Source organism: Canis lupus, chromosome 7, assembly GCF_011100685.1.
Source record: "Canis lupus familiaris isolate Mischka breed German Shepherd chromosome 7, alternate assembly UU_Cfam_GSD_1.0, whole genome shotgun sequence".
NCBI lineage: Eukaryota > Metazoa > Chordata > Mammalia > Carnivora > Canidae > Canis > Canis lupus.
In genome coordinates, this window is record NC_049228.1 from 39,930,577 (window position 1) to 39,951,833 (window position 21,257).

The 21,257-nt window shown below is 40.8% G+C and overlaps 1 protein-coding gene across 3 annotated transcripts in view; it reads left to right on the forward strand.

Moving 5' to 3' along the window:
• Nucleotides 1–21,257, forward strand: part of WDR26 (WD repeat domain 26) — a 39,783-nt gene that overhangs the window by 13,293 nt on the left and 5,233 nt on the right. For all 3 annotated transcript variants that reach the window (XR_005362321.1, XM_038542874.1, XM_038542873.1), the window contains exons 7-13: nucleotides 5,423–5,561; nucleotides 9,780–9,920; nucleotides 12,974–13,093; nucleotides 14,800–14,945; nucleotides 15,227–15,305; nucleotides 15,583–15,712; nucleotides 18,609–18,794. Coding sequence is in view for 2 of the 3 variants with exons in the window: in XM_038542874.1 (XP_038398802.1) it covers nucleotides 5,423–5,561; nucleotides 9,780–9,920; nucleotides 12,974–13,093; nucleotides 14,800–14,945; nucleotides 15,227–15,305; nucleotides 15,583–15,712; nucleotides 18,609–18,794 (941 nt within the window). In the remaining variant the exon portion in view is untranslated. The remainder of the gene's footprint in view (nucleotides 1–5,422; nucleotides 5,562–9,779; nucleotides 9,921–12,973; nucleotides 13,094–14,799; nucleotides 14,946–15,226; nucleotides 15,306–15,582; nucleotides 15,713–18,608; nucleotides 18,795–21,257) is intronic.

The following is a 21,257-nucleotide window of genomic DNA, read 5'->3' on the forward strand; positions in this document are numbered from 1 at the left end:
TTTCTTTTTTGGAGCTTTATCCTATCAATGTGAAACCATTTGTGCCTGATTCAGCATTGCAAGCAGAGCAATTGGGACGTGTTTGTGGGATGACCTGCATCTTAAGAGGGGAAACTGGAAAACCCAGTTTTCCTCTTCTTGTCTTCATGTTGTTGGTTGGTCATTTTCTCTCTCCGGCCATCATTGTAAGGGCTTGTGAATGGTTTTGGGTGGGGAAGCCAGTGACCTGAGTGTCTGCTGTCCTTGGGTGCCAGAAGTCACTGAGTGACTCTCTCTCCGCGTTATGGCTATTTTAACAGTCGCCTCAATTATTTTCTGCTCATAAAAATCATGGAAATACTTTGTTCATAATGGAAGCTCCGCTTTTTAGTAGAACCTGGCCTCTAAGCTAAAAATGGTTAGAGTAACAGGCAGTAACTTTCTGATTTGGGTTTTATTGTACCTGTCCACGTCCATAATTCAATCCCACTTTAGATATTAGGAGTATTCTGAGTGAAAATGTGCCTACCATTTTAATAATCTCTAAAATTAAAGCAGGGCTTTAATTTTTCAGATACTGAAAAATAAATTCTGCAGTCTTTCAAACTCCCAGAGGGAGATGCTCTGGGTCTGGTGAACCACACCTGAACCCACTGTAGTACACGTGCCCACTTTGTTTAGCAAAGATCATGGACTCAAGGCTGAAAGTGGCCGGGGTAGGTGGGACCAGAGTGTAGACCACGTGCAGGCTTTGGGAACAGCTATAGGTATTTTGTGCTGTGCAGTGTGAGTGAGGTTGATGTGGAAGGGGCGCATGTAAACCATGTCACATGGGGTTGAGTTCACGCCTCCCCCTCCCCACATGCACTGAGAAGCTGAAGATGATTGAGCTGTTGGCTTTAAGTGACTTGGTGTCATTCATCTTCACATACTGGATAATTACGTGGTGTGTGTTGTAAATGTCCTAAAAGAAACTGATTAGAGATCCTTTTCCTTTGATATTCTTGCTTGTGAGAATTTTTAATCTTTTCATTTGAGTTGACATAGGAGATAATAGATTAAAAGGGTATATGGTTTCATCCTTTGCAGCTCCTTTAGAGAACTTGAGACCAGTGTTAAAATTAAGGCAGTTGTGAACCCAAACCATTTTTTGGTTCATGGATTTGTTGCTGGTGAAATGCATTGAAAAGTATTTATGGTAGGCTTGGTGGTTCAGGAGGTGTCAGTAGAAACAAATCTATGAGAATGTGACCTACATATTTCCTAAGTGCCTCGATTTCTGTAACAGTACCTGTGAAAGGAAATGATGGGAAATGTTTAGTCTGACTTTTTTTTTTTTTTTTTTAAATGATTTCTACTTATTTGAGAGGGAGCAGCAGGCCCCTGCAGAGCAGGGAGCCCCACACGGGGCTCGATCTCAGGACCCCGGGATTATGACCTGAGCCAAAAGCAGAAGCTTCACTGCCTGAGCCCCCCCCCCCCCCCCCCAGGAGCTTCTGATCTGACTTTCTACCCTCAGAACAAGGATCAGCCTCCTGTAAAGCTACAGAGAAGGCACTCTTGAGGTTTTGCGTAGGAACAAAAGTTCACACTTTTCAGAACTAACCACTGATGGGCAGGTCTTCCCCATAATCTCTTAAAAACAAAACAGAACTTTGACTCTGCTTCTGCTAGTCCCCACTACAGGCGCATGCATGCGTGCATACACACCTGACAGTCTGCTGCTTAAAGTAATGCCCTCCTGCACATTCACAATATGTGTGTCCTTCACTCTTCAGCTTTCTGCAGCCAGCACGACACCACAGCTGTTCCTGGTGTTGATAAGGAACGAGCTCTTTATTAAATCCAGGGACTACTCTGCAGCCTACGGTTAGATCTTTCTGAAGCCTTTGACTCCTTTGCCTTGAAACTGTTCCTTCGACTTCTAAGACATTGCAGACTCTGTTTCTCTGTTGGCTGCACCTTAGGCTCCTCCTCTGTCCCCATCCCTTTAATAAACGTGTGTTGCAGAAGGTTTCTTTGTCTTCCCAAGGTTTCTTTGTCTTCCCACCCTCCCCTTCTAGGTTCTGATGGTGCCCGGGCCTGGGCTAGAGCCACAGCATTGATCTAAGCCCTAGACCTTCACACAACTGTGCATGTTGCTCAAACACCTTAAACACAACATGTCAAAAGTAGAACTTCCCTCTCCTCTTACTCTCTGCAAGGTCTACTTTTCCTCTTTTGAGTCCCCGATCTCAGTGAGGGGCTGCCATCTCCCCAACCTACCCAAGCCAGACCTTCATAGTCAGACACCAAGGAGGAGTGTGTTGGGCACACAGTTGGTGTGTACCATCTTCCAGATATTGCTGAACTATGAAAAAACCTGGAGTTAACTTAATTCCTAGTATCCCCCTTCATTTAGGTCTTTAAAAGAAAAGTTAGTATTTTTTATTATCTGCTTTACTCCCTTGCAGAAATTAGATGAGCATTTGAAACTAGGAAACTCTATTTTTGTCAATTAATTCTTAGCGTTGAGATCTAAATACCAGGTTTTCTCTTCTCTCTTTGGAGAAGAGAGAATTAATTATGAGTAAATGAACTTCAACTTTTAAAAATTCTAATCAGCACTGAACAGTTTTCATCAGATTATGTATTTGTATTTTTCACAGTATGTACAATATATTTGGTTAAAGCTGTTTCTGTAGGTAAATTTTTAAGTTTTAATTTTTTAGTAAAGGATTATTATGAAATATTTACAGAAACTTAAAATATTAAGATTCAGTAATTAAAATACTACACTATTGAGTTTTATTTGGGAATATATGATATTTTAACACCATCTTAAATTTTAAGTTAACTTGAAAGTAAAGTCATTAACTTTCACTTGTATACATCTAAAATTAGACTTTTAATAAACTGGAGGCTGTTAGTCTTTTTTAAAGATTTAAGTAATTATAAAAATGTCAGTTTAAATACCCCTTTAATCACTTTAATTTACAGTTGGTTGTCAGTAGACTGGATGACTTATTCCCTAAATTCTGACTATGAATTGGTCCTTCCTTAAGGACATTTTGCTACTCTGATTTTAGATATATCTTTTCATTTGTGATCAATTTTACCCATTTGAATTACTGTGTATTTTGGGCCTAAAATACTCCATGTTTCTCACTCCATGTTTCTCATTTCTCACTAGTAAATGATATCACTATCAATTACTACCCATAGGGCCGGGGGTGGGGGGGAACACTTGATACTGAAAGTACTTATTTGACTGGAATTTTATCCAACAGTGTCTGGGAAAATGCAGTTTAAAAAATGATATTTGAAAAAAAAACAGGTCTTGGAGAGTCAACCATAGGTTTAAACCTGATTCAGTTACCAGTTTATGATATTTGTTAAGTTACTTGCTCTCTCCAAGCCTCATGAAGATAGAGATATTACTTGCCTTGCAAGATAGTTTTGAGAATTAGCAGTACTATATATAAACATGTAGCACAGTTCCTTTTTTTTTTTTTTTTTTTTTTTTGTAGCACAGTTCTTGGCATCCAGCAAGTGCTTAATAAGTATCAACTGGTATTGATTATGTTTAAGTTCAGATATAAAATAATAATTAATATTAAAGCAATTTTTAGACGATCTGGAAGTTTAAAGCAGCCTCTAGATAGCCAAGTGCTAAGGTAGAGATTTCTTGTGTGCCTGATAAAGAATTTTAATTTAGTTTTAAATATATATTATTTATCAGAGTAATGAATTGATAAAATATATTTTTAAATTATAGATTGGTTGGGGGAAAAATAGGGAAGACCATTTTTCAAGATAGACTTAAAAGTTTATCAAGTCACAGGGATGTACAGCATAGGTAATCTAGTCAATAATATTGTAATACACTTGTGTTGGTCAATGTTTTGTAGTGTGTATGTAATGGTAGAGTAATAGAACATCTGAAACTAATTTACTATCACATGTCAACGATCATTCAGTTAAAAAGAGAAATGTTCATGGGTCGCCAGGGTGGCTCAGTCAATTGACTATCCAACTCTTGGTTTTGGCTCAGGTTATTATCTTGGGGTTGTGAGATCAAGCTCCATATAGAGCTTCACACTCAACACAGAATCTGCTTGAGATTCTCTCCCTCTCCCTCTGGCCTCCCTGCCCCACCAAGAAAGAAAAGTTTATCCACTAGTGTATACATAACTTCTTTATAATCTTATTAGACTTTAGTGGCGTGCTGGACTGTCCAAAAGGTAATTACATGTGGCCACTTAAATTTAAACGTAAGGAAATTAAAATTACATTTAAAAATCAAGTTCCTCAGCTGTACTAGCCACATTTTCAAGAGTTGAGTAGCCATGTGTGTGTCCAAGACTTCTGGGTTGATGACAGTACATAACCTTCCTAAGTGGGCACAGAAAGCTCCAGTGGAGGAGTTTTTTCTGCTGCTGTAGAAGTTGAAGAAGAATAGAATGGTTTTAAAGTGAATTTACACATAGTTCAAAAAGTGCTTCCTGGGAATAGTCTTGTGATCACTTTTCTCAAAATCGGAAGTCATCAATTCTTCACCCTTAATACATAGTAGTAACTGCCAGTGAGGAAGTGCCTGCCAGGTGTTTGGCTCCACGGGAATGCTCTGCCTCCATCACCTCAGTCTTGTGCGACATCCCAGTATAGAGAATTCTGTAAGGCAAGTGCTGTGGTCTTTAGTTTATGGTTGGAAAACTTACCTAATACGTGGCTGAGCCAGCATTTGAACCAGTCTCTCACATTCTGCTGATCTCATTCCTAAGGCTTTATCCTTAGCCACTCAGCCCCTACCCATGACTACACTTCTCTGCTCCCCCCAAAATAGAGGAGAGATCACTTGTATCTGTTGTGCTCCAGAACATATAGATTTTTTTCCTCATCCTTAGAAGAACCTTGTTAGGTGTTTGTTAACCTCCTCCTAGATGAGGAATCTGGGGCTCAGGGGAGTGAAATGACTTCCAAAGACATGAAAGCTTGTGACCCAGACTTGTCTGACTGCATGCAGTGCCTCATCTCTGTTATGTTAGGTTGTTTTTATATAAATAAAAATGCACATTCCTTGTGATGCCTGCCAACTTACACCAACCTGAAACCCTGATTATTAAATTTTATTTGTATGAATTGACTTAAATCAGACCAAAAAATTCTATGGTAGACACCTATTTTTATTCCTGTTTAATCTTGAGAAAGGGGGGGAAGGAGAATAAATTGTACATTGAAGCAGACTTCAGATTACTGATTTTGCCTGAGATTGCCTTGACTGATGTAGTAATCTTTTTTCAGCATACCACTGTAAACATGATTTTTTAAGATTTACAAAAGCATTCATATCTTATTTTTAAAGTTTTTATATCCAATGAAGTTTTATCAATGGTTTCACCTTTTTCATTATTAAATTAGTCTATTTTGAAAGAATAATTATTTGTGGACTTTTTTGTTTTAGGAGGCAGTTCCCATGTTATACTCAGCAGATACTTACGGAGCATTGTAATGAAGTGTGGTTCTGTAAATTCTCCAATGATGGCACTAAACTAGCAACAGGATCGAAAGATACCACGGTTATCATATGGCAGGTTGACCCGGTATGTACTCCAGCATGTGTGTGTTTGTGTGTGTGTGTGTGTGTACTACAAAAAGGTAATTCATAATCTAATGGACTACCTATTTTTAAAGTGTACATATACAAATGTATTCTTTCCTAAGAGCACTTCTCTTGTCATTTTTGTCATGTCTTACCTCTTCCTGTGTTTTCTATATGGTATATGTAGATAAATGGTATATACAGAATGTGTGCTAGTGATTATGCTAATGATTTATGTTCGTACAATCTGCTGTAGTCCTCAGAATAACTCTGTGAGATGCTCACATCTCGTGTTTTCAGACCAGGAAACTGAGGTAGATTCTAAATGCTCAGGCTCTCAGAGCTAGTAAGTGGCAGAATGAGACTCATATCCAGGAATAATTCTACTCCAGACGTACTATTCTTAATGCCCCTTGCCAGCTTGTATCTTTAATATTTGATTTACCATCCTTTTTTTTTTTTTTTTTTTTTAAGATTTTATTTATTCATGAGAGGCAGAGACACAGGCAGAGGGAGAAACAGGCGCCATGCAGGGAGCCTGATGCGGGACTCAATCCCAGGACTCTAGGATCACACCCCAAGCCGAAGGCAGGCGCTAAACCACTGAGCCACCCAGGGATCCCTTGATTTACCATTTTGTCACAAGTTAGGAAAGTCTCTTGTTCTTGTGTAATTTGTAGAAAGTCTGTTAAACACTGCCCCCTTTCATATGAAAAGTATTGTATTCTGGATTTAAAATTCTAGGTTATCTCTAAAATCAGATTTTTGTTTTTTTGTTATTTGGTTTTTTTTTTTTTTTTTTTTTTTTACTTATTTATTTATTTATGATAGTCACACAGAGAGAGAGAGAGAGAGAGAGAGAGGCAGAGACACAGGCAGAGGGAGAAGCAGGCTCCATGCACCGGGAGCCCGACATGGGATTCGATCCCAGGTCTCCAGGATCACACCCTGGGCCAAAGGCAGGCGCCAAACCGCTGCGCCACCCAGGGATCCCCAGATTTTTGTTTTTGTTTATAACAGGATGGCTTACAGATTTGTAGAAATAAGTATTTCCTTTTCTTTGTTACATTTTCTTTTGGCAACAGTGTGTAACTGTGTCTTTAATTTAGCACATATTTATTGAGTGCATGCTTATGCAAGGCCTTACCATGAACTTATGATAGTACTGTGTGGTTGTTCTGCGGTGGGTGCCTCACGGGCCCAAAGAAGAAAGCCCCCTGGAACTGGGAAAGAAGACAAATTCCTAGCAGAAGGAGTAAACCATTATGGAGGCAAAACCAATTACTTCTGGCCCTCATGGGACACGTGGGCAAGGAAAACATGACTGGCATTGGGGCAGTCTCGGGGAAGAGGTTACACCGCAGAGTATAGGAGGTGAGATTAGCGGAGTTAGTAGCCACCAGTTGAGGATATTGTATGTTCTGCTAAGAAGTTTAGGCCTTTATGCCAGTACTACCCAGAATGCTTTTGTTGGAATAGGCATTATGTATAAAGGGTTTCTGTGGCCACTGTGGCCAGAATAGCTTGGGAAACACAGAGTTAATGCCCTCATTCCAGTCTGAGATGCCGTGTATTTTAGAGTTTAGTATGATAGTATTTGTGTCAAATACTGTGAAAAACTTGTAAGAAAATTGCTGATTCTTTTGAGAACGTGTTTTATGTATGTGTTTTTGAATGGATAGAAAACAACGCATAGAGAAGGACCTTAAGATTTGAGGTGATGGAGACACCTGAGTGGCTCAGTCGGTTAAGCATCTGACTCTTGATTTTGGCTCAGGTCATGACCTCAGGGTCACAAGATGGAGCCCTGCAATTCAGTTCCACACTGGATATGAAATGAAGCCTTTTAAAAAAAAAAAAAATTTTTTTTTTTTTTTTTTTGAGGTGATGTGATTCTGATGGCTGGTGTCTTTTAACAGGTTTTCTTACATTTGCCCCTCCCCCCCCAAAAAAAAATTTTACCAATTCTCTCACCCAAAATCTGAACACCATTAAGTGGATTCCATGAATATGGTATTTCCACTTCATGTAAGAGACACTGTACTTGAGAAGATCGAGCATTCATATATCCCCATTTATTTTCAACTGTATTTCTTTACAGGATTATATTGTGCTGAAATAATTAGTGTTTTAGTTAAATACTTCTGAAATAGTTTGTCATGAGTTTAGAAGAGATTCTTTGTAAGGATCTGAAGCATGGCTATGATTGAAAGTTTCTTACTAGAAGATCTTGAGCCCATCCAAAAGCCTGGGTGTCCTGTTAAGTTACTCCGGCTGCTTTGACCAGCAGTGTCACATTCTCACACAAATACCTGTGCCAGTTAGCCTTCTCCCAGGGAGGAATCAGAAGCAGTAGCAGTGTTCACTAGTTTTTGTCAGACCATGGTGGTTTGGACTAGGTGATGGAATAAATGATAAACGTAGGTGAAGAAACAAAGTACATTAAACACATCCATTTGTTAGTGACATTTCTGGCAAAAAAAATTCCAACGTAGTTTTATCAGAGGAGTTCCAGACCCATTTCTTTTTTTTGTTTAAGATTTTATTTGAGACCGCATAAGCAGTGGGGAGGGGGCAGAGGGAGAAGCATGCTCCCCTCTTGAATTCAGAGCCCTACATGGGACTCTGTCAACCCCAGGACCCCGGGATCACGACCTGAGTCAAAATCAGATGCCCAGCCAATTGAGCCACCCAGGTACCCCTCCAGATCCATTTCTCACTGCTTCCAGGTCTTAGCTGTTCACATGCTACTGGCTCGGTACTGGTCTCTGTTGGTCTTTGAACAAAGTCTCACACTTAACTCACTACTTTCTGCCACCTCCAGCCCAATCCCTAATTGCTATGTTTCCTGCCCACGTCCATCCATGCCCTATACAACAGAAACCTGACGGTTGTCTCTAAATATTTCTTGTCTCATTCTGTCCTATGTATTTTATGTCCCATGTACATTTTGATGAGCTCTTTCAGTCCAGGCTGTGTTCCATTTGGATTTCATTTCCTGTCTTAACTCCCACAGCTCTTGTGTCAGCAGCTCCTTCTCGGTGTCCATGTCCCATGTCCGTTCATTCTAATTCATCGTCTACATAGTCCTATGGGTTCTTTTGCTTTATATTCACCAACTTAAACATCTTCAGCAGCTCTCCCCTCACAGGGTACAATTTAATCCCTTAGCCTACAGCACAGGTGGTCTGCTTGACTGAGAGTTGAGCCGCCCCACTGCAGACTCTGCTGCGCTGTGAGCAGAGCCGACACTACATGTCAGTAGACCTCATCTCCTTCCTGCAGTCCGGGGGGAGGGAGGAACATGTAACCTTTCAAAGTTAGGAGAGTTTGGCGAGGTATTGTTGGTGAACAGTGCTGATACTGATTAGCACTAAATACGTGGCAGCCTTGCTGGCAGGAAGGTGAGGTGGTGCAGGTACTTGGGCAACAGTGTGGCAGTTCCTCAAAACCTGAGACCTGGAGTTCACAGCTTCACTCCTGTGTGTGTTCCCATAGGAAACAAAAATGTGGGTCTGCACAAAAACTTGTTCATGGTCCTAGCAGCGTTGTATATAGTAGCCGAAAACTGGCCACAGTCCAAATGTTCATTAGTTTAAACCAAATACGGTTATCCGTAAAATGAAATATCGAACAATGGAAAGGAGTCAGATGCTGGCACATGCTGCAGCATGGATGAACCCTGGAAACATTATGCTGAGTGAAAACCTAGTTACAGAAAACCCCACGTTGTAAGATCCTGTGGATATGAAATGTCCAGAACAGGTGAATCCATGGAGAAAGAGGCCATGGGGGTTGGGAAGCAATATACTCCGTGAATATACTCAGGGTCACTGGATTGCATACTTTGAGGGGTGAATTTTATGGAGCATAAGTACTTTCTCAGTCAAGATGTTTTTCAGAAATGAATTGGAGGTAGCTCTTTGTGCACCTGCTCACAGTTTCCTCGGAAGATTCACAGGGACTGTCATCTCTGTTTCCACCCAGGACACTGTGAGTGGTGCATAGTAGATGCTTACTAGCTATTGCAGTGTGAGTGAGGCTTTGTGAAGCAAGCTGTTGGGGCTTCGGGTGAAATTGGGGAAAATTGGTGAAATCTGTGAAAATTTCCTCAGATTTAATTACATCATTGAAGTATATCCTTGCAGCTATTTAAGTTCTGATGCCAGAAAACCATGGACTTTGGGGATTCTAACCAAGTCGTCTCTTTGCCTCCTAGGATACACATCTGCTAAAACTGCTTAAAACCTTAGAAGGACATGCTTACGGCGTTTCCTACATTGCGTGGAGTCCAGATGACAACTATCTTGTTGCTTGTGGCCCAGACGACTGCTCTGAGCTTTGGCTTTGGAATGTCCAAGTGAGCATGTCCCATCCTTGCTTTAGCCCTTTCCTACAGCGTGATCAGCCTGCACATCCTCCTTCTAACTTGTTCTCCCTCACTAGAGCACAGCTGTTCAGCCTCAGTTACCAGAGTGTGTCCCTTGTAAAAGAGAATTCGGCGAATGGAACCCAGGTGTCCAAGCTTTTAAATTAAGTATTATGCTGAGCGTACTAAAGTTTTTAAAGAAGGACGAAAGAGTATTTTCAGAAATGTGCTTTGTACTGTGGAATTCTTACTATTTACTGTGGTACTTTTGCCTCCATTAATAGTTTGATGATTGTACACAAAATTTACCATTTGAGTGTGCAAGCAGCTGCACAGAACCAGATTTCTCATTCTGGTGGCGATCACACCATTATCTCCTTACCATGTTTACTATGTTGATTTAACTTAGAAAAAGTAATATTTCAGTACTTTTAATAAGGGCTCTATTACTATTTCTAAACAAAGGGTAACCTCTATCCAGGGTCCTTTTTTTTTTTTTTTTTTTTTGTCTTAACAAAAACTAGCATTAAGTTCATCCATTATTTTTCTATACTATGTTTTAGAAACTTTATAGTTGCAATTTGATTTATTTTAACTTCCTTCTATAACATGATGGTTAAATCCTGTTCTTTTCATTATTCTGACCTGAGGCAAGGGCATGGTCTGGGCTGTGGTCTGAGTTGTGTGCGTTGACAAGGTAGGACCGTGAGTCCGGGGACCTGTACGTGAGTTGGTTTTTAGTGAGAGAGTGGAGCTAAAGCTGTGCACGAGTGTGCAGAGGACAGAGTGAATACTGAAACACGCCTGCGAATGGTATGCCAGGATTCTCACTCTGCTGCCACACAGTGTGCTTTTCTTACTGCTCACTTACTATTTACGTTTCAACCCCAGCTTTTCAGTAGGAAAGCTGTCAATTTTTTTTTTTATTTTTATTTATTTATGATAGTCACACAGAGAGAGAGAGAGAGAGAGAGAGAGTGAGGCAGAGACACAGGCAGAGGGAGAAGCAGGCTCCATGCACCGGGAGCCCGATGTGGGACTCAATCCCGGGTCTCCAGGATCGTGCCCTGGGCCAAAGGCAGGCGCTAAACCGCTGCGCCACCCAGGGATCCCGGAAAGCTGTCAAATATTAAGTGGAAGAGTACAATGGTGACCCTCACCTACTACCTTGGATTCAGCAATCAGTATTGTGCATATTTTGTGTGTACACACATGTGCATACACACTCATGTACATCCATGTCCAAAACACTTGGAAGGAAATTACAAATATGATGTTTTACTGCAAGTACTTGAGTGTATATCTTCTAGAAAGTAGCATTCTCCTATATAACATGTCATTATCTAAGAACATTAGCTATAATTAATTCTCTAACATCTAACTTTTTGTTCCGTAATTAAAAATCCCCCGTTTTTCCCCAAAAGTCTTTACGGCATTTTTATCTAACCAGTGTGTGATTGGTGTTTGTGTTTGGGTTCAGGGGATGACAGAGCACAGAAGAGAATAGACGACTTTCCCTCGGTAGAGCAGACTTGAGGAATCGGACCTTAGAGACAGAAAGGGGTCTTTTCCATTAAAGCTTTTTTTCCCCTCAGAGAGAAGACGTACGTGATCCTGATCATACAGTAGTAGACTCAGAATTGATGGTGGCTGTAGTCTTCCTTAGAGTCAGTTCTGAGTTTCTAGACAGGTAAAGGGTATTCTAGCTGAACTGTGTTACTGTGCAGTACTGTGCTGACCTGGTTTCCAGTCAGTTTGCACATCATTCCTTTATATTGTTGGGTAGTTTCCTAGTTGTAGACTCGCTCATACCTACTGTCCCAGCGCAGCAGGAAAGACCATCTCTGCCCCCAGAACTTAGTGTAGTAACACATCTGTGAACAGAAAATGTGGAGGATTTATCTGTTGCATGTGTACTTACGATTCTGAACTTTTGTTTTAACTGTTTCTGTCTAGCAACCCAAAAAAAGATAAATAGGTGAGAGCAATTAGCAGTATGGGGGAAGGTTTTAAGATTGCAGATTTTTTTTTTCTTTCTAGTGTAAGGGAGACCTCTGGTTTTCTATTTCTGTGCCCTTTTTGCTTTTTTTACTTGGCCCTGTTCCCTGATCATACACTCCGTTTTCACTTTTTTTTTTTTTTTTTTTTTTTTTTTTTTTACTTTTGATTATCCATTTCTCACAGGAAAATTACACCCGTGTATTTACTTTTTATTAAACCAAGGGCAGCTATTACCTCTCAGAGCCTGTTTCTAATCCATGAACAAAATGGAATCAAGACTAGATTAAATGGTATGTGTCTACCTTCTAAGTTAAATAACTTAGAAAAAATAACAGAAGGATACCCTAGGGTTGTAACTAGTAAATAGCCTTTCTTACTTGGGAATCCTTTAAAACAGCTCTGCTAAACAGTACAAAGTTCTCTTTTCTGTACATTGAGATAAAATTAGATATCAGAAAAATAATTTTCATTTCTCTCTTCCCATCTTCCCTGCTACATTCTGAGCATCTCGAATATGAAAGTTAACATAATTTAGAACTGCCACACCCTTGCCCTAGTTCAAGGCCCTAGTTTTTCTGTCCATTCATCATGTTCTTGAGGAATTGCTAATGGCAGTCACTACAATTTTAGAATCAAATTCGCAAAGAACTGTTGCCTGAGAAGTGGGAACTTGGAAGGAATGGGCATGTAGCATTGAGCTTTTCATCATTTTACTTGGAGAAAATATGTTTAATTCATAAACATCATTGACTTCAGATGAGAGTTTTGATTAGAGTTTATCTCATGGTACCCATTCTTGGGGTCACCTGTGCCAGGCATCATTCAACTCCTGGGTTCTTTCTTCACATTCTTGATTCCCCTTCCAAGTGCTGCAGTCTTACTATTTGGTTGGATGGTTTTTTTTTTGTAAGGCCAGTCAGAATAGTTCATTTCTCTAATCAGGAAGACCAAACTACCCTGTTGTTCCAGCTATTTTTTTTCTTTATACAGTCCCTTTAGAAGAATATCTTGAAGGTCTTACTCACAGTTTTATTTCTCTGTAGACAGGAGAGCTAAGGACAAAAATGAGCCAGTCTCATGAGGACAGTTTAACAAGTGTGGCTTGGAATCCAGATGGGAAACGCTTTGTGACTGGAGGTCAACGCGGCCAGTTCTATCAATGTGTGAGTATTCAGTGCCCCCTTTCAGAAGTCTGCTCCTGTAAAAGCAGCTTTAGATTTGTTTAAAGACTTTGCTTGACTCGATATCTTTTATGAAATATATTCTGTGAAGACTCACTTAGCTTTCTAAATAAGCACTCTCCGAAAGAACTGGGTTTTTTTCTTTTTTTTTTAACCATTTTTAAACATTTATACAAAATATAGACTTTAATAAAACATTAAAAAATTATTTTACAAAGTATTTTGTTCTCATAAACAAGTTTCTGATATATAGGATTGAAAATATTCAGGTGGTTTTTTTTTTTTTTTGAGGCTTTAGGTTTTTTATATCCAAAATATGCTGAATTACATGAGTTGGCCATCTTAAATATGTGAGAACTAAAGTGGTGATGGCACTACCAGAGAACCTTCAGTGGGATGATGAAAATAAGAAGTGACGTGTTACACTCTTCTGTGAGTGCGGTGCCATCACTGTCTGGTTTCTGTGTCTCCCCTTAAAACTTGGCACAGTGGGCGCTTCCACTTCCACATGTGTTTTTAAGACTACAATTAAACAAGATAATGAATCCTGTAAATTATTCAGGGTAGCTAAGATCACCTGTCATAAAGACCTCTGTGTGGCCATTACAAACCACTGGGGTCTCCTATTAAGCTGGCCATGGGACTCATGGAACCTCGTGTTCTGTCATTGCAGCATGGTTATGAGCCACAAGTTCTTTTCTTCCCCCAGTAGTTTCAACATGCTCTATCAGTGATTTTCCCATAGTTTAAGAAGTTATTTCTGGACTTTTCTATCCACGGGCTAATATATTGTGTATCGTACTACCTGTATTTTTTACTTATTTTTCCTTTGTTTTAACAGAGGCACCATTGACATACCACATTATGTTTCAGGCATACAACATAATGGTTTTATATTCGTGTGTGTTGAAACCACAGTCACTGCCCATTACCATACACAGTTGTGATGAGGACTTTAAGATTTACTCTCTAAGCAACTTCCAAATACACAGTCCAGCTAGCCCCCATGCTGACTTGACAGCAGTGACGCCGTTGATTCTTGAGTCCCTGGCTGACCTCAGGATAACCGTGTGTGTGTCTCTGCTGACCCGCAATCCCTACAGTGTGGACACCTTCCAGGCCCAGAACTCGGCAGCTCCCTCATCTGTGGAATGGGATGCTTCTCAGAACTTTGAATATTCAGCAAGATAATGATCCTTAGAGCTTTGATCTGTAGAACACATTTACAAATTTAGTGATGTTTTTAAAATGTAACAGATTCTGAGTTCCGTAAAACTGTAACTAATGGTTTGGTAATCTTTTCCATTTCACCACTTCTGAATAGTGTAGGACAGATCCCAGTACACCGCATTTAAAAGAACGTTTGAATTCATTTCCAATAGTAGTGAGACCTTCACTTGGAATTTAAGGATTCTTTCTTTCTGTGTGTATGGTTTATTTATCTGTGCCCGGCTGGTTATTGAAGGGAAGACAAATTTTACAGAGATTCTCTCCCCTTACCCCGAAGGTACTATTGTAATGAAATTTGACCTATATTCAAATTTTCACGATTAAAATCACTTATGGAACAATTAAGTCGAGCAGGAAAAAACAAACTTACTACAAAAAGATGCTGCTAAGAGATTCTTTCTGTTCTTTGCTTTCCTGGTGTGGTTTCCTAATGGAAATAATAATGAATTTCTCCTCAGGATTTAGATGGGAACCTCCTTGACTCCTGGGAAGGGGTAAGAGTGCAATGCCTTTGGTGCTTGAGCGACGGGAAGACAGTTCTGGCATCAGACACACACCAGCGGATCCGGGGTTACAACTTCGAGGACCTCACAGATAGGAACATGTAATTAGTTTTTATATCCATTAAATAATTATTTGATTAATATTAAAATGTGTGGTGGAACTTGATATTTTAGAAGAGTTTTGTGTTTTGTGAATTTGGATTGGTAATCAGGAGATGCTAGCAAACATTAACTCACAGTTTTTTTCTTGATTGAAATACAGTGTGTCATACTGATTACAGACAGAATTGCAGTGTTTAAGCTAGAACATTTTATGTTTTGATAATTTGAATGTTCTTGATTCTTAGTATGTTGCTTTTGACAGATTCTTTTCTGGTTACAGAGTACAAGAAGATCATCCCATTATGTCTTTTACTATTTCCAAGAATGGCCGATTAGCTTTGTTAAATGTAGCAACTCAGGTAAGTTCATTATAATTATAAAGATTTAGCTTAGTTCAAAATGGAATAGGATTGTTGGTGTATGAATATATAAATGAATGTGTTTACACTTTCTTAAATTTTACTGTATGTGTTTGATCCTTAAGTTTATAGCGTCAACTAGAAATTTATCAGACTGTTGGCATTTTGCACAAATAGAAATTGAAAATGTTCCATCAGGCAAAGAGATACTCAGATTACTTTTTAAGATTCCTTTGAGTAGAGGTAGAATAAATATGTCTATTATCTTTGCCTTCAGGGAGTTCATTTATGGGACTTGCAAGACAGAGTTTTAGTAAGGAAGTATCAAGGTGTCACGCAAGGGTTTTATACGATTCATTCATGTTTTGGAGGCCATAACGAAGACTTCATCGCTAGTGGCAGTGAGGGTAAGTTGTGTGTGTCACCATCAGTGCGCCTGTGGGGACAGGGTGGGAGCTCCGTAATTGCCTCAGTGGCTGAGAGAGCCATGTCTCCAGGCAAATGCAGGGTGTTAAATGAAAAATTGCTTATAGAGTTTTATTTCTCTGATACACTGTTCATTTCCCCTTTTTGGAACGACTTGAGTTCTCCATAACATCACAGCAGTGCCCATTCTGGCCACGTGGAGGTGTGCTCGATGCATGTGTCAAATCAAGATTTAGTTAAACCAGTACTCTCTTGTGATGATGTGCCAGGGTTTGTAGTGTCTATAAAGTCAGGGTTGATTATGATGTTTTACCTGAACTTAGACAAAATCGACTCTATTTAGGATCTGCAGTGTTTCTTTGATGGCCAAAGAGAAGCATTTAGTTTGAGGATTCTTATGGTCTCAGAAAAGCTGAAGTTCTAGAATCATCTTTCCTACCTTTCTGAAAATCCGTACTCTCCAGTTTGATAACATCAATATTCTAGGCAGGCCTGTTCCTAAAGTAGTCTATCTGTCTCATTTATAGGAGAAGTTGTTTGCAATATGCAGCACAGATAGGCGCATCAGTATTAAAAGTAAGTGTGCTTCGGAAGGCACTAGAAGCACAGGTAATGGCAAAGAGTGGCAAAACCTCACTCAGCCCCCACTGTTCTGCTCTGGGTGCTGCAGCAGCACAGCAAACAGATGGAACCTAATCTTAGAGCACAGACCAGGGGCCCAGATTCTGCTGGTGCTGCAGTTATCATCCAAGGTGTCAATCACCCAGCTTGATGAAAAACTGATATCCGTAGATAAGAGGATCACAGAGAAACACATGCATTTCCCCTTTGTGTATAAGGGGAAATTTATACAACTCTTGATTTCATCTCGGGTCATGATCTCAGAGTTGTGGGATAGAACCCTGTATCGGGCTCCCTGCTCAGGGAGGCTGCTTGAGGTTCTCTCTCTCTCTCTCTCTCTCTCTTTTTCTCTCTCTGCCCCTCCCCTCCACTTGCACTCTTAAAAAAAAAAAAAAGAAGAAGAAGAAGAAAGAAAAAATCAGATAAGATTGAGAAGAGAGACAAATGGTTTGTAGGGAACACTTTGAAAAGTTCACATCTTCCAGTTATATTCTCCCAGACTCTGCACTGGCTTCTCTGTGACACGGTCCAAGCACGTGATGTTTCTGCCTGCTTGTTCTCACCTCCACCTATGCTCCAAGTCTCCCTCCTGAGCTCTGCTCAGCCCTGCTCCTGGTGGGCTTCCCTCCCAGTTATGCTCCTCAGTCTTTCCAAACATCACACGGACCCTAGAGGTCCTTCAGAATATGTGTAGCTGCCATCGTCTCTAGTGATGCCAGTCCTTTTATTTTAAAGCCCAAGTTAACTTTGTATTAATGATGAATTATTATTAGACCACATTCTGTTTATGAACAGAATGAATGTTCTGTGAAATGTAACTGAAGAGATGAGGGTTCTCACAACTTAGGTGATGTAGAATGGTTCTGAGAAACGTTTTTAACACCAAGTGGACATAGTGAATGTACTGTGTCCCAAGTCAATCACATTGATCCATTTGCCATTTATTCACAGGGAATATATTCCAGGAACCTTCCAAATCCCCAAATACATAAATGCTGACATAAAATAGAGCAGTTGGAAAACCCGTTCCCAAAAAAGTTAGGCCGTTATTCAGGCTTTTTCAGTGTGCTATAGCAATATGTAGAAAAACGTGCTTTATTTTTTACCTTTGCAAAAGCACTGAGTTCCGGGGACCATGGCAGCCAGCAGAGCTCACATAGCAAGACTGTCGCTCTGACCCTGACTCCTTCAAGTCACAAGGTCTGCTGTCTCTTCAGCAAGCACCTTCTTGGATGTATGCTCACAAAACATCTCACACCAGCAGTGGGCAGGTGCCTTCACACTTTTCACACTAATGTGAACTTCTTCAGTTTAAGGGGGAAGCGTACCCAACCTGCTGTTTTATCTTATTTCATGTTAGATGTTTGGAAACCAGGACAGAATCTTTTACCACAAATGAGCTACTTCTCAGCACTCTGAGATTTGCTCAGTGGAGAGCATGTCCGCCAGGCACTCCCACACTGTCCCCCAGGTGACCGCACATCTTCAGGGGGAGCCCTTCTGTAACTCACCCAGGACCCTGCCTTCTGTTTAAGAATTGTCAGCTGGACATAGGTCCCTCTTTACAGTAACACCTGGTGTTGACTCTGTGCCAGGCTCTGTTCAGAGCTCTTTTCATACACAAACTAGTTTTGCCCTCCCACCGTGCTGAGGTCAGTTCTATCCTCATGTGCAGATGAAGAACCCGAGTGGGTGCTGTGTCCAGGTTACGGGGCCTGTCAATGGAAGGCAGGCGCGAGTTGGGTGGTCGGACTCCAGAGCATACTCTATACCACGTCCCTGGGAAGGGTAGGAGCACAGCACCCACCTGGTTCTTCACCACACTGGTGGTGAAAACTATAGATCCACCACATGAGTTGTCTACACGGCGAATACTCCACAGAGGTTTCACTGTCCTCTGCGCTATGGCTGTTCTTGGGTTTGGACGCGTCACAGTTCCATCACATCCCCTTTCCACAGTGTTTATCGCCTCTGTCCTCGATTTGTTTACATTGAGAGATTTTGACTGTAACCCATTACTCAGGTATTAAAGAATATTGCGACTTGGTGATGACTTGAGAGCTAATCAGTCACCTTTACCAGAGGAAATGTATGTTTTGTTAAAATGGCATTTTGCATAAAGTAGTTAATAAACTATTCACATCATATTAACTTCTGGTAATCAAGTCGTATGTTCTATGTGTAATGAATGATAAATTTAAGATCAGTTGGTTTTGTTAATGTAGAAAACTCCCTGACTTTCTTCTGTCTATTCAGATCACAAGGTTTACATCTGGCACAAACGTAGCGAACTGCCAATTGCGGAGCTGACAGGGCACACACGTACAGTGAACTGTGTGAGCTGGAACCCACAGATCCCATCCATGATGGCCAGCGCCTCAGACGATGGCACTGTTAGGATATGGGGACCAGCACCTTTTATAGACCACCAGAATATTGAAGGTAACATGGCTGCACGCCATTCCCATGTTTTCTCTGGGTGAAACCTTGCCCTGCTTATTGTAAAGTGGCAGTACTTTTAAGTGTGGGATATAATCTATTTTGTCCCTTATTTAGAGATTATATATTCTCTCCACAGAAGGAGTTTAATAATCTGAGATATGGGTGGGTGTGTGGGTGTGTCTGGTGCATGTGTGCATGTGTGTATGTATGGCATTGGTATGTGGTGTGTGTATGGTGTGTGTGTGTAAGCACGCCTGTGGCACAGGTGCGTGTGTGTCTCCAGCATGTATGCATGGACGTATGTGCGTTGTGTGTGGGGTTGTGTATGTGGTGTGCATGTGTGCATGCAAGTGTGTGGTGGTGATGGTTGTTGAAGATGAACAGGAAACATGCCACCTCGTTTACAGCCACGTAGCTGTTTAGTATTTTCAGTTCAGCAATCTTGAAAATCTTCCTCCATGATTCAGGAGGCATTTTATACTTTCCATATGCATGAGAACTAGCTAGTATACAAAATTTGAACAACTTCAGAACAATTTGCTCTAGAAAAGAAGCCCCTATAACACCACGTGGCACCCAGGCCCCTGTGCACTGTGGATAATGGGTAGAGAGGAGACCCCAATCTGTCCTGTGCCTCGGCGCCAGGCAGCAGGGGTGCCGTCGTCACAGCGCTATGAAAAGAGGGTCTACCCTCATTTCCATGGGGGAGAAGACAAGAGTCACAGTCCTGAGTTTGAAGGGTTTTCCCACTACCTGGCGATGCTGGGGAAGCAGACTGTGAACCCATGGCTCAGTTGAGCAAGATATTTGTGCTGGAGAGAAGACAAACAGAGCAAGTGGAATATTTTCTTTGATTAGAAGGAAGCAAGTTACCCTGAAAACAGATGAAGAGAATTTAGTTCGCCAGCCGTGGTCAGGTGAGAGTACGGTGCATGAAGAGGACATGAGTGAAGAAGTTTGAAAACCACTGCTCATTCATTCAGAGCCTGAATGACCTTTCTGGTCTGTGGCACTGCAGGACCGGCCAATGTTCCTCTGGGAAATCCAGTGCAACAACCAAGACCCCTTGCCTCCTTTCGATGTCTGGTTAGGTTTTAGGCCCCACTCTCAAAGCTAGATGTTTTATAGATCTATAACTGTGATTATATGTTTCTCTAATTTTATTAGTCACTGGGAAGTTATTTCTTCAAGGAAGCATATTCAATTTGAAGACATAGGAAATGTTAGGTATATAGTAATAGATTTACCTGGTGAGCAGATCTACTTATGTCTCTTACTGCTTATTCCTCTTACTGCTGTGAAGTAAGAGCTGCCCCACCATTTGGTGGATGGAGTTAATGTGGACACACGCTGTGAGCCATATCTAGGTCAAACTCAGCAACTTTGCCTTGTGTTTGGGCAACATAGGTACAGCCATAGAAAGATGTTCATTTATACCTCTAACAGGAAAACAGTTTTTATAAAACTAGATACCTGGGTAGCTCAGCGGTTTGGCGCCTGCCTTGGCCTGGGCGCAATCCTGGGGTCCCGGGATCGAGTCCCGCGTCGGGTTCCCAGCATGGAGCCTGCTTCTGTCTCTCTCTCTCTTTCTCTCTATCATAAATAAATCTTTAAAAAAAAAAAAAAAAAAAAAAACTAGATACTTGGTTATGTGCCTTTTATGTAGGTGTCTTTGGGTTCTTTTACCCCTAAAAATTTTTTCTTTAACTAATTAAAGTCATACCTGTTTGAAATAGAAATTTTGAAAAACAGAAGAGGAGACTAAAGAAAATGACATTCAAATATCATGATACTGTAATATACTATAAGTCATTTTAAACAAAACTGTTTGACTTAACTCCATTTCAGACTTTTTTTTTTTTTAAGTTTTTTATTTATTAGAGACACAGAGAGGCAGAGACATAGAGGGAGAAGCAGGCTCCCTGTGGAGAGCCCGATATGTATCTCGGTTCTAGGACCCCAGGACCACACCCTGAGCTGAAGGTAGATGCTCACTGAGCCACTCAGGTGCCCCTTCATTTCAAAAACGAGTTTGCTGCTTTTTATTTTATTTTATTTTATTTTATTTTATTTTATTTTATTTTATTTTATTTTATATTATATTATTTTATTTTAAGATTGTATTTATTCCTGAGAGATAGAGAGGCAGAGACACAGGCAGAGGGAGAAGCAGGCTCCATGCCGGGAGCCCGACGCAGGACTTGATCCTGGGACTCCAGGATCACGCCCTGGGCCAAAGGCAGGCGCTAAACCGCTGAGACACCCAGGGATCCCCAATTTGCTGCCTTTCATTAGAACAGTAGAGTTCCTTACTGTATCATTTTGAGGAATAAGCAGAGTGGAATAAGCTCGAGCACTGACATACTACAATGCTAATGAACCTCCAGAATGACAGGCCAGGTGCAGGACACCAGACTCAGAAGACCACGTGGAATGTCCCTCATGGGCAGATCCACAGAGACA